Source organism: Thunnus thynnus, chromosome 22 (assembly GCF_963924715.1).
Source record: "Thunnus thynnus chromosome 22, fThuThy2.1, whole genome shotgun sequence".
In the NCBI taxonomy this organism is placed as follows: domain Eukaryota; kingdom Metazoa; phylum Chordata; class Actinopteri; order Scombriformes; family Scombridae; genus Thunnus; species Thunnus thynnus.
The window spans coordinates 13,700,923-13,713,900 of NC_089538.1; the positions used below are offsets into that span (position 1 = coordinate 13,700,923).

At 35.7% G+C, this 12,978-nt stretch overlaps 1 protein-coding gene across 5 annotated transcripts; it reads left to right on the forward strand.

Moving 5' to 3' along the window:
* Positions 1-164: 164 nt before the first annotated feature.
* Positions 165-12,072, forward strand: LOC137174527 (transmembrane protein 272-like). Of its 5 annotated transcripts, none has more exons than XR_010925385.1 (9): positions 165-229; positions 434-484; positions 619-783; positions 1,101-1,229; positions 1,557-1,699; positions 2,120-2,193; positions 2,305-2,346; positions 2,507-2,662; positions 4,563-5,676. XR_010925385.1 is itself a non-coding variant. In XM_067579880.1 (9 exons), exons 6-9 carry the CDS (start codon positions 2,142-2,144, stop codon positions 4,748-4,750), a joined length of 441 nt encoding a protein of 146 aa, XP_067435981.1. In that variant the 5' UTR covers positions 165-229; positions 434-484; positions 619-783; positions 1,101-1,229; positions 1,557-1,699; positions 2,120-2,141; the 3' UTR covers positions 4,751-5,676. The 5 variants fall into 5 exon arrangements, 3 of the variants coding, with proteins under 3 accessions (XP_067435981.1, XP_067435980.1, XP_067435979.1); XM_067579880.1 differs by having other exon boundaries at positions 2,504-2,662; XR_010925386.1 differs by lacking the exons at positions 165-229; positions 434-484; positions 619-783; ... (4 more) ...; positions 2,507-2,662; positions 4,563-5,676 and adding exons at positions 7,911-8,435; positions 8,744-8,864; positions 9,669-9,721; ... (1 more) ...; positions 10,068-10,226; positions 11,069-12,072.
* The last annotated feature ends 906 nt before the right edge of the window (positions 12,073-12,978 follow it).

Here is a 12,978-nt window from a genome sequence, read left to right on the forward strand (position 1 = left end):
TGCTGATAAAGACCTGGAAAGTTCTGTGCGGTTTCCATTTCCAGAAATATGAACAAACATGCAAATAACAAGATACTGGTCAACAAACACCACACTGTTGTCTTGCTGTCTCCTTTTTACACCTCAAACATTGCGTCGTTGTCTGCATAATAACATTTATCGGTATTTATCGGTAAAATGCCAGAGAGTGTCAGACCTCAACACACTGAACTTCCAGCTGTGACAGTAGGTGAGACACAGAGATGTGCAAAATCTAGGACATGGACGTATAAAGAGAATTGGATACAGCATCAGAGGCGGGCCCCAATTCATTCGTATGAAAGTTACTCAGTTACTCAGCACACTTGCAGTCATAGTTGAATTAATTTAACATCTACAGCCAAAATATTGTCATTGGTCACTGTAACACATTCTGCCACTGTCTCTCCTCCAGTATGTAGCGTGCTGATTATGATTATCTTGCTCACTGCTCAGGTGACAGTTGGTAAGTGACTGAAGCATTTACTGTCATAAAGTTGTATTCATGTTGTTTAAATCACTGTTTATTCTGGGACAAGAAAGAAACTACAATTATAATTACTTGATGAGACACGTTATCTTTGTCTTTGTGTCACACAGGAGGACAGTACCAAGATGACTGTCCAAGGCAGCCTTTTATCCCCATCTATTTGCAAGGATTTGTATCCATCTTCTTCCTCTTGTGGTGGTGCAACAAATGTGACATGTGCAATGTGGTCTGTTACTGCGTGACCGCCGTCTTCTTCTTTTGCTGGTTCATTGCTGGTAAGACAAAAGACTTGAGACTAACCAATACACTAACACAAGCAGGTAGAGTTCCACTAATCAATGTGTCTCTTTTTAGTCAGTCAAACCCAGTGTTCAGCAGCAGCAGACAGCTGCTTTCAGAAAAAATTAAGAAACTCATTATACACTACCTTCTCAGAACCAAAAACCAGACAAAATCAGTGACTAGTGACCAGCAACTTCCTGCAAAGGGACTGAATGCTTTTAATATGTCATTAGTTAAAAGCCACAAGGAAACTTTGAAAATAAATGTGCCACAATACTATCTGTGAGATGTATATTCTTTTTTTCTACAGGTAGTATCGCGATCTACTCCATCTACGAACCCAACTACAACAAGAACACAACACAAGCTGATTCCTACTGCAACAAGACACTCTACCTGTTTGCTTTCTGCAGCACCACCTTGACCTACGTCCTGTTAGGTCTGGTCCTTTTATGCTGTTGCTGTTATAAGGAACCAAAGCAGGATGTTTATGCACCAACGCTGTTGCAGGCATAAATAAATTTGGATTGAAATAAAAGAACTCAAACGAATATTGATCTATGTTTTCATGTCTGCCTGATGCACATTTTATCCAGAGTTTAAGATGTGATTTTTATGGAGGATAATTGATGCAAATTATTTAAAATCACCTGATGATGTTTAGGCATTTTTAATTTATTTTACCAATTATTATTATTATTATTATTATTATTATTATTATTATTATTATTATTATTATTAATTGTTTTTATTTTATTTTGGAAAGGGAAGTGAAATCCAGAATCAAAGACAGATTCAAGACATTAAACCAGGAAGTCAAGACTTGCGCACACCCACATGCCTACATGCCTCCAACAAAAGCTTTTTCTTTCCATTCGAGTAGGAGATCATCATCAGACGCACAAACAGGTATGATATAATCTCTGATACACTGTCATGTTCTATTTTAATTTAATTATCATTTTCACATGTGCAGAATGTCTTGTATTTTTCTGAGCATTTCATATTGTATTTAAGTTTGTATTTTAAAGTTTTCTGCTAAGATTTTCAAACTCTCCTTTGAGCTTTTTGGGTCATTGTGTTAAACTGTAATGTTACGAATATCAACCTCTTGCTACTAAAACAAAACAAAAAGCAACATAAAAACTGACCCTGACTTTCACGGAAGTTTGCCACAGTACAGTTGTTTGTTTTTTGTCTAATGATAAACACACACACATTTTATATATTATACATTAATTAATCACCCTTACACTCATCTCTTTTAATTTACCTGACAAATGGTGTAAACAACTGATGTATCTGTTTTCTTTGTCTTCCTTTCTGAAGGTTAGATTTATCAGAACTAATAATGTCTGGCATTTACGGACTTCAAAGCAACTTCTCACTTCCAAAAGTAATAGGTGAGATATTGATGTGTAAAACTGAAATCGTTTTGCAACATATGCATTGTCATAGTCTATTGCCTGTCTTGTTATTAGTCACTCAAACATATTCTGTCTTTCTGTTTTCAGTATATGTCACGGTTGTGATTGTCATTGCTCATACACTAGTTGGTAAGTGACTGATGCATTTACTATCCTAAAGGTGCATTTGTTATTTAAATCAGTATTATGTGGTGGGAAAGAAGTTTTTAAATCAATAAAAGTAAAACATCATTAGTTGATGAGAAAGCTTAAATTGTACTCTTATGTTTGTCTTTGTGTCCCACAGCAGCAGTCTATGGAAATGACTGTCCAAAGGAGCCCTTCATCCCCATCTATTTGTGGGGACATTTATTTGGAGCCGTGATCCTGCTAGTCCTCTTCCAGTCAAACTTGGACGTCTATTTATGTGTGACCGCTGTCTTCTTCATTTGCTGGCTCATCGCTGGTAAGCTGAAAGACTCGAGTTACAGATCAATCAACGCACTAACACAAGCAGTTAGATTTTAACAATGAGTCAAATAACAGGGGAATGTGAAAGATGTTGCTTACAGTGAGGGAACTGACAATTAGCAGAATGTCTCTTTTTAGTCCATTTCCAGCAGCAGCAGGCAGCTGTTTTCATAAAAATTAAACTCATTATACACTACCTGCCCAGCATGAAATGCAGAGACAGACAAAGTCAGCGACTAGCTGGTGAAGAGAGCATGGGCATATACGTGTGGGTATGGTCCATGGATGTATTATAAGAACCCAATACCGGACTCACAGATGGCACCTCAATGGCATTAAGATTGATTTTCTAGGCTCGAGGAAAAGTTTACAAATATAAAACCTTCATGGATTAATAATTCCTAATCCAAAGAGTAATAATTGACCTTATTTGCAGTTAGAGGTGTCAGTTTTATAGACGTCTCTTTTATAATGGTGGTCTTTGGGGAAAATGCTTTTTGGGTCACAGGGGATTTTTTTCACTGCAATACTGCAAGTGGCCACTGGGAGGAATTGTTAGCAAGGCTGAGCAGCAGCTCCGTATCCAGTTCTCTTAATACATCCATGGTATGGTATAAAGATGGATGACGCGCCCCTACCGCTATGCAAACGTGTATAAACATCAGTCAGTTGATACTGTATATAAATTTCAGGCGTAAATTGTGATCATTAGATAGACATGACGGCATTTTATTGAATGAAGATGTCAGGTCCTTTCTAAAGAAGAACCACGTGAAAGTTACAGACACAGATGAAGACACAGATATTTCTAGATATAGGTTTGAGTATTGATGCGTTCTTTGTCACGAACCACCATTTTCTTAGTTGTGGGAAAAGTTGTCGCCCAAATCAATAAGCTGAAAGCAGGACAGAGGTTCAGAATCTGAGGTGAGGTTGCAAAATGGCAAACAGCAGATAGTTGGTTTGAGCACATTTGCACATTACCATAATATGGGTTATTATATATTTATTTTCCTGTAACATGTATCGTGAAAATCTTTCATGTCAATTTTAAACACAAACTTTGTTCATAGAACAATTAATACATTATATACATACATATTCGTTTTTACTGAGTAAAGCTCTTTATGTGTGTCAGGATAGAGGAGCTGTCCTTTAGTTGACATTTGAAGAACAGATTGTGCCTTTAAAGTATGAACCAGAACGATAATTCATCCAGATAAAAGTTACCTTACCAGTTTTTCTGCCTTCTTGCTTTCAGTTTGTTCATATCTCTCCATCATCTGATAACCTGGGCTGCTTATCTGTGTTTCTCTTTCCATCTAAAACCAATCAATCTCCAATCAGTTGCATCTTCTTTACTGTCACCTTGTTTTTCTATTATTGTTACATCCAGCAAATCTTCCTCGATCTGTCTTATCTGTCTTAATTCCTTCATTCACTCTCTGGAAATGTAAAAAACTTTCCTTTTGAAAAATCTGACATGTGCATGAAGCAGAACTTTAACTTCCATGTTGTTAATTACAGCAATTGTGGATTAACAACATACTGTGGGAATGTATAAGCAGTGAATCTATCCTACAGAAGAGGAGTTTAAAGTCAGAATACTAAGTTTAATTCTGACTGTTTATAAGGCAACAAACCTGTACTGTATGTCAGGACTATTGTTTTATCAGTTTGATGTGGATTTCCTCTGCCCTTAAGTGGCCAAAAATAATCAATGCAGCTTTAAATAAAAGATACACAAGGTGGTGGGCTGAAAATCAATGTCTTAATGTTGCAAATGAAAAGTACACCTTGTCTTTAGGTAGAACTCATCATATTGAAGGTGTTTTCTCTGGCTTATTCCACTTGCGTTGAATACGATCTGTGAGATGTGTATTCTTTTCCTTTAGGTAGTATCAAGATCCACTCCATCAGTGAACCCAACTTCAAGAACACAACCGCAGATTCCTACTGCAACAAGACACTCTACCTGTACGCTGTCTGGAGCACCACCATGACCGATGTCATATTAGCTGGGTTTTTTCTGATAGGTGTGATAGATTACTTCTTTCCTCCTATTGCTGATGCAAGGAACTAGAGAGGAAGAAGGATAAACAAACCAGAGCTGCTTATACGTCTGCCGGTCCAAGTTCAAATAAAGTCTCAAGTCTCCAAGTAAAGTCTAAAGTCTTCAAGGCCAAGACATGTCTCAGATCTCCAGCTGTGACACAAACACTGATGCAGGGATATAAAAATTTGGACATTTTACTTTTACATTTTATACACATCGTATTTCACCATGGAGGATAATAAACGCAAGATATTTAAATCACCAGCATCACAGTTTAATGATCTGTATTTTTCTTAGCACAGAAATATTATAATTTATATACAAAATATAATTCTTTATGTTGTATTTTTACTATTAAAAAATGTAATTGCTAAAGCTCCTGCTAAATTTAAACATTGCCATAGAAGATTAAGAGTCATGTATACAAGTTCAACAAAAGGATTGACAATCTGGTATTTAGTCACCTTTTACTACTTAGACCAATTATGCCGTATATTTGATCAGTACTTGATCAGTACAGATTTTGGCATTGTTTGAACTATTGATAATTGCAAAGATGTGAATCTAGATTGATGCATTCATTGATCATTGCTCTGCTCCAGAGTTTGAATGGTTTGTTGATGGGATTAATTTGCTTTATTGATTAGATTATTGATTGAAGTTTATTCAGATTTTATACTGATTAATATAATGACTACCAATTGTTTAGACATATTTCTGACTGATTTTCATTCAGCTCACAGATTAAGTATTATAAAGCATTTGAAATTTGTTAATTGTTACTTATGTGCCTACATATATTTGATGTTTAATAAAAGATCATTCCCCAAGTACGGTTGTTAAGTCTGGTTCATTTTTCCCATCATTAGAAAAAAACATAATATTTTCATTCTTTATGTAAAGTTACATGTTTTCAGACTGACAGACAATCTGATTAGTGGACAGGGCTGTGATGTCAGCATGGTTTGCGTGACAGGTTGGCCAGTGCTTTGGCGTGGATGGGCTTATAGAGGAGAGTGAAGCTGGAGGGGCTGAGAAGGCCGTTGCCCTGTGCATCGACTTTTCCCATCAACACGTAATGCCGGCCTGGAAAAGAACAACAACAACAGAAACTGTCAGCAACAATCAACAAATCAAATATTGTCAGTCCTTCTTAAACTACTGACTGTTGTGTTTACGATGATCCAGGAAATCTTGTTTTTCAAATTAAGGCCCATTGCCAGGAAAACTAATCAATCACTAATCAAATCATAATAATAAAAGAATGTTTTTACAGAGAGAAAACAAGAACAAAGTGGTGAAATGAGTGGCATTTTGGAAAAGGTAGAGATAGTGGAGAACATTTTGTGAAGACCAGATGGCAACTGATGTTGTGGTTCCAAGGCAAGAAAACATTTACAGTGACACAATATTGAGCAGAAAACGGATTTTAAAAAAGTGCTTATTTACTATCTTGCCAAGAGTTAAATGAGAAGAATGATAACACTCATGTCTCTACGGTAAATATAAGGCCATAGCCAGCAGCTGCTTAGCGTAGCACAAAGACACAGCACAGATATAACAGTATATCTGTCTGATATACTGTCACATGTTGTATTTTAATTAATTTTTTTTTTTTTTATCATTTTCACCAGTGCAGAATGTTTTGTATATTTCTGAGCATTTCATACTGTATTTAAGTTTGTATGTTTAAGTTAATTTTTAAATTTTTAAAGATTTTTAAACTGTCCTTTTTTGAAGTTTTTTGGGTCATTCTATAATATCAATGTCTTGCTATTAAAACAAACCAACAAAAACAACAACAACAACCCAACATAAAAATTTCCCTCGACTTTCATGGAAGTTTGCTACAGTACAAATGTTTGGTTTTTTGTTTAATGAAGAGCATGTCACCCTTAGACTCATCTCTTTTCATTTCTCTTTTCATTCCACTGCTGATCCTAATTTTTTTTTATCACTGTAACGAAAAGGGAATAGAAATCAAGCATCAAAAAGAGATCTTGAATGAGGAAGTCAAGACTAACACACACCCTCAAGCCCACACGCCTGTAACACACAGTATACTACCAGGGTCCTGTTTACCAGACTCCTTCTATTAAGGTTAATCAGTTGGAGAATAAATACACTGTAGTAACATATAGAGGCCACTAGATGTCCACCTTAAGTCTCTAGAGTCTCTAGAGATCCAATAGTAACAACCCACATGTTTTTACAATTTCACAGCTGCACACAAACTCCTTTAGGTTGATATATTCTGTTTGGAATCAATCTTGTACATGTAATATGTCTCTTTGAGAGACCAGAGGCAGGAACATGCAATAATCTAGACCCTGGTCCTCTAAAAGTCACAGCTTCACAGGCTTCTTTAGGCAGCATATGAATGTGAACACACCCTGTGTGTGTTTGTTGGTGCAGAAGGTAGCCAGCCCAATGAATTTTACTAAATGTTTGATACATATTTTGAGGCTCAATTTTATGAGACTTCCTGCCTCACACTGAATAATTGTTACTGCTCAAAACTGTTGATTGAAAGAGACAGAAGATGGTTGAAATTTTGGTGAAGATGAAAATATCTTAAGATGACTGGTACAATATATGTAAGCTACAACATAAAACCACTAACACCAGGATATAGGAAGAATGTTTTGGAAAAATGTAGTTAAATTTCTCTTCAGACTAAAAGCAGATTTTAATCTACACATCATCATGAAGGAGACTGTGCAGAAAACGGGGACATTTTGCAATGATGTTTGCAAAATTGTGCAAAGTGAATCCTTGTACTCTAAGGCAGTGGTTGGGCATTGTTGAAGAGATGTATGATATGGAAGGAACAGTTTGAGTTGAATGAAAATGTTTACTGCTTAAAAAACCCATTACAAGAACACTACTAAAAATGTATTAAAAATTTTGAAGACTTTTGTATCAACTAAATGAAAAGCAAGAAAAGGTGGAGCCATGTGGAGCCACAAGAAAAGACAGTTTTGTTTTAACATTAGACATAAATCACTCACTAGGACCTCGAGCACCAACGGTAGTTCCCACTGGGGGGCAGAGACACATGTCACCCATAAATTGAACTATTTACAGACAGAGGAGGAAATTATATTATAAGATGTTATAGAGTTAGGGAGTACATAAAAAATAAACCCTCCTTAAAAAGATGAAGGTTCATACTATTCTGAAATTTCCATGGTTTTGTTTCCAGACTTTCATCCTTTTCAACTTTGAAGTTTGGTACACTATTGGTCACAGTGGTGGACGAAGTATCTACATCCTTTACTTCAGTAAAAGTACAAATATAACAATTTAAAAATACAAAAATCATTAATCTGCTGCTCATCCTCATTCCCACCACTGTAATGGAAAGGAACAGAAATTAAGCTTCAAAAAGTTGTTGAAGTTGAACTAAAATAAAAAATTAAATAAATAAATACATTTAATTTGTACTGCACTTTTAATTCACAGTGAATGTCAAGGTGCGACAGCATTAAAAACATATAACATGGAATATAAAGCAAAAAAAACAGTTAAGGTGAAAAAGCCTTCCTGGATAAAGAGGAAGGGACACACACACTTCACGTGTACAGTGATCTGTCTGTGACCTACAGATATTATAATTCAGCAACGCATATTAACGGGTTCTTGTCTGGAAGCTTTTCACTCTTTTTTTCAGCTGTCATCGAGGAGCTGCAGCCAGTTTGACCCATTAAAGGTACATGTCTGATTGTCTTTTCCCCCTAAAACTCAAAATATATTTTGGAACTGTTAATTTACTGTACCTGTTGCATTTAAATGCCTTTTCTGCTAATAAAAAAAAATGGAACTGTTCTTTCTTGAGCTTGTTTGGTCTCAACCTCTTTTGCAAAAACTAACATGAAACTATTCATCAGTTTCAATGAAGTAGGCTTCAGTATATGTGGATTATTGGAGGAGCTATTTTGTACTTGTCTTTTCCTACTTTCAGTTTCCATACTCAACTTTTGCAGCTAGTATGATTTGACACATATCTCCCCTCTGCAGGCTAGACCCACCATTACTGATAAAGTCAGAGTGACACATTTCGAGGCATCTGCTGACATCAACCCTCAACCGCTGTAGTAGGCGAGAGATAGTGATGTGCTTGTGTTCACAGTGGCTGCATGTAAGTTAGTGTTGACTTAAAAGTATGTCCTGTCTGTCTTTTGACTGTAAGGTGGTTTTCTGCATCTTGCCCATCACTCAGATAATAGTTGACACGACAAACATTGCCTTGTTATCTGCATAATAGCAGATGTTGTTCACATCCAAAGCGAAACATTTGCAGTGAGACAATATTGAGCAGAAAGTGGAATTTAACAAAAATAAAAGGTTAACAGCTTTTAAAAGAATTAAACACATTTCAATTCTCTTTTCCTCCAGACATTAAGGGAATAGAGCTCCAGTATTTCTTCCAGGTGACAAAAGAAAGACATGACGGTAATGTTACATAACTTGCTAACACACAATATTTGTACCTTGTGTTTAGAGTACATGGAGAAATTAAAGCTCACCTGGAAGAAAACATGAATGGTTTTAGTCCTATTTCAAACATGGGGTAGTGGTGCACTTCAAACTCTTGTGGCCAAAATGAGTATTACAACAACAAACAGAAAATCCTGACCAAAAAAAAAACTTTTTTTCACATGCCAAAATTTTTTTCCACCTGTTTCACAGATGAAAAAGAATTAAGGGACTTAGAAAGGAGCTTATCCTGGCAAAAACTTTTTTCCCCCCTGTTCTTAAGTCATAAACTCAGGAGAGAAAACAATTTAGATCAGACTTTTTTTTTGTCACTTGCCTCTCAGGGCTTCCATAGTCCATTTTAGCCTGCAGGCAACTTTTAGACTCGTCTCTTGTTTACACTGTTTATCATCAGTTATATTAAACAGCTAATGTATGTGTCTCTGTTCTCTTTGTCTTTCTTAAGGTTCAGTTTGTCGGAAGTAATAATGCCAGAGAGTGACAGACCTGTTGTGATAGGTAAAGAAGATGCAAGAGAGACAGAGATGTGCAAAATTCTTGCACACTTGCAGTCATCTTTGAATTTTGAAACATCTACAGCCCCTAATATAATGTCATTAGTCACTTAAACATATTCTGTCTGTCTTTCCTCAGTATGTGTCTTGGTTTTGTTTATCTTGGTCATTGGTCAGACGATAGTTGGTAAGTGACTGATGAATTTACTGTCATAAATGTGTGTTTATGTTATCTAAATCCGTATTCTGTGGTGGAAAGAATTTTTTTTAAATCAATAAAATAGAGTACAATCATCATTACTTAGTGAGGCAAGTTAAATTATACTTCTCTTTATGTTTGTGTCCCACAGGAGCAGTGTACCGAAATGAATGTCCAAGGCAGCCCTTCATCCCCGTCTATTTGTTAGGATTTGTCTCTTTCTCCATCATCCTCCTCTGCTGGTGCAACATGTGCAAAGTTGATTGTTCCTGCATGATTGTTCCATTCTTCTTTTGCTGGTTCATTGCTGGTAATCTGAAAGACTTGTGTTAATAGACTAACCAATACACTAACACAAGCAGGTAGAGCTCCACTAATCAATTTGTTTAAGTCAGTCAAGCCCAGAGTCCAGCAGCAGCAGGCAGCATTTCAGACACATTTCAGAACATTCAATAAAATTAAACTCATTATACACTACCTGCCCAGCAGCAAATGCCAAACAAAGAAAGCAACTAGCTGGTAAAGAGTCAAAAATCACTCAAGCAAGACAAAACAGAGCTAAAGTTGGTCTTTGAATATTGGTCTTTGTCAAAGGCTACAAAAATGAATCAAAATGAAGGCTAAAGTTGCTCCGTGTTTGCTGGAAGTGTAAGAAGAAAACAGATATAACCATAACAACTTCATAAGGCAACATGCCTTTATGTCAAGGCTGTTGTCAACTTGTTGTGGATTTCTTCTGCCCCCAAGTGGCCAAAATGAATGAATACAGCTTTACATAAAGTTGTGAGCTGAAACACCAATGTCTATGTTGCACATAAAAAATACTCCTTTATTTTTGTTTAATGAAAGTATAGTCACTGGTTGTTGTTGTTTTTAGTGAAAAGTCATGATATTGAAGCTTTATTAGACATATTGCAGTTAGAAAGTGAGTGTGCTGTAATAACATTTACAGGCCACTAGATGTTCTACTAATGCCTCTATATGATGCCTCTATGTAACACAATCATTACAATATTCCTGCAAAAGAACTGAACACTTTTATTAACATGCCATTAGTTTGAAGCGAAGATCTGTAATTATGACACCAAAAGGAAGCTTTGCTACTAAATGTGCCACAGTACTATCTGAGATGTTTTGTTTTTTTTTCTGTAGGTAGTATCGCAATCTACTCCATCTACGAACCCAACTACGAGAAAAGAAGAGCAGATTCCTACTGCAACAAGACACTCTACCTGTTTGCTTTCTGGAGCACCAACTTGATCTATGTCCTATTAGGTGTGATCATTTGCTCCTTTTGCTGTTGTAAGCCACAAAATCAGGATGATACACAAACCAGAGCTGTTTTTACAATTTCCGGTCAAATTCCAAGTCAAGTCTCAAGTATTCAAGGCGAAATGCAAGTCTAACTCCAGTCTCAAGTCTCTGAGTCAAGTGTCAAGTATTGAAGGCCAAGTCAGGTCTCAAATTTCGGGCTTTAGCAGAAGTACTGATGCAGGGATATAAAACTTGGATTGAAATAAAAGAACACACAAAAATATTCAGATAATATCAGTTTTTACATGCCTGATATACATTTTACTTTTACATTTAATACATGTCATATCTTACTATGGAGGATAATGGATGTAATATATTTAAATCACCTCAAACACCAGCATCACAGTTTACTGATCCACCGTTGACCTTTACTTGTGCTCCAGGATTTTTGCATTAATTATAACCATGACATAAATTTGTGATGTAAATCAAAAGCTTTTGCTGTATTAAAAATAAAGGGCCAAAGTACCCTATCAAATGCTTTTTCTACATCGATTGTTAGCAAAAGCAAATCTTTTTTTATTTTTTTGACTGTGATCAATTATATTTAAAGTATACCTTATATTACCAGCTAAATACCTGTTAAAAACAAAACCCCACTGGTCTCTATTTATTATATTTGGAATTATTTCTTTTTAACTCTGTTATTCTTGAAGAGAATACTTTTTGATCTGTGTTTAATAGCGATACTGGCCTGTATAATGAGCACTCAGTTAAATCTTTCTTTAGGGATGAATGTGATTACTGATGACTTCCAGGTCAGTGCTCATGTTCCCAAAACTAATGCAAAATTATAGACTTTATGTGGGATTGGTGTCAGTAATGGTAAAATTCATTTGTATATCCATCGTCTCCTGGAGTCTTACCCTTTTTAAGTTTCTGTATTTGTCTTGATACTTCATCCATTGATATTGTTATTGTGAGGGATGTGTTCTGATGTAAAGAGACTTGTTTTAGTTTAAGTTTTCCCGGATACATTTCCATTTTTGTTGCATTGATTTTTGCTAATTTGTCCTTATGTAAATTTTCATAAAATTGTGAATGTCTCCTCTTTCTCAGCTATTTGAGTAGCATCGTCTTTTAATTTAGTGATGTAGGATTTACAAGTTTGCTTCTTAAGTTTATATGCCAGAACTTTAATTGAGTTTGGTCCTCCATTGTAATGTTTTTGTTTTGTGAATATAAGAGATTTTTCTATTTCTTTTGTCAACTAGGTCAACTAGGGAGTGTTTCTTTTTTAGTTGTGTGGTAATAGCAGTATTAGAGTTGAGTCTGTGCCTATCCTCCAGGAGTTTAATTTGTATTTCAAGCTCCTTTCTAACTTCCTCCTCCTGTGTTTTCTTTGCAGATACATAAGCTATTATTTCTCCTCTTACAGTACCATATAAATATTGCATTGACACAATCATAGTATCAGAATAGGATACAATGCATATTTGTCTATCCAATGAGCTCCAATTGCGCTAAACTCACAACGCAGCTTCCCAGAGTCATATTGTAAACTTGTACTGCAACATTGTTAGAGTTCTGTGAATGCACAAATGTTACCTATTTTGGCAAAACTCACAGTAATTTCACTGATAAGTAAAATGAGAAACACTACAGTAAGAAAATGTCTAGACTGTCTCTCAGGGGATGTAATGATGAAATCAGTGTCAAATACAAAAATTAATATTGTTACTGTAATACAGTAAAATGTTCAGCTGACTGAAATGACTGCAAAATAAAGTTTTTTCGTAGGCCCA

Bases quoted from the DNA above. Each gene is read 5' to 3' on its own strand.
- LOC137174527 (XM_067579878.1), top strand. From the start codon at position 2,142: ATGTCTGGCATTTACGGACTTCAAAGCAACTTCTCACTTCCAAAAGTA. The intron at 2,194-2,304 runs GTGAGATATTGA...TTCTGTTTTCAG, and splicing joins CTCACTTCCAAAAGTAATAG to TATATGTCACGGTTGTGATT. The intron at 2,663-11,068 runs GTAAGCTGAAAG...TTTTTTCTGTAG, and splicing joins CATTTGCTGGCTCATCGCTG to GTAGTATCGCAATCTACTCC.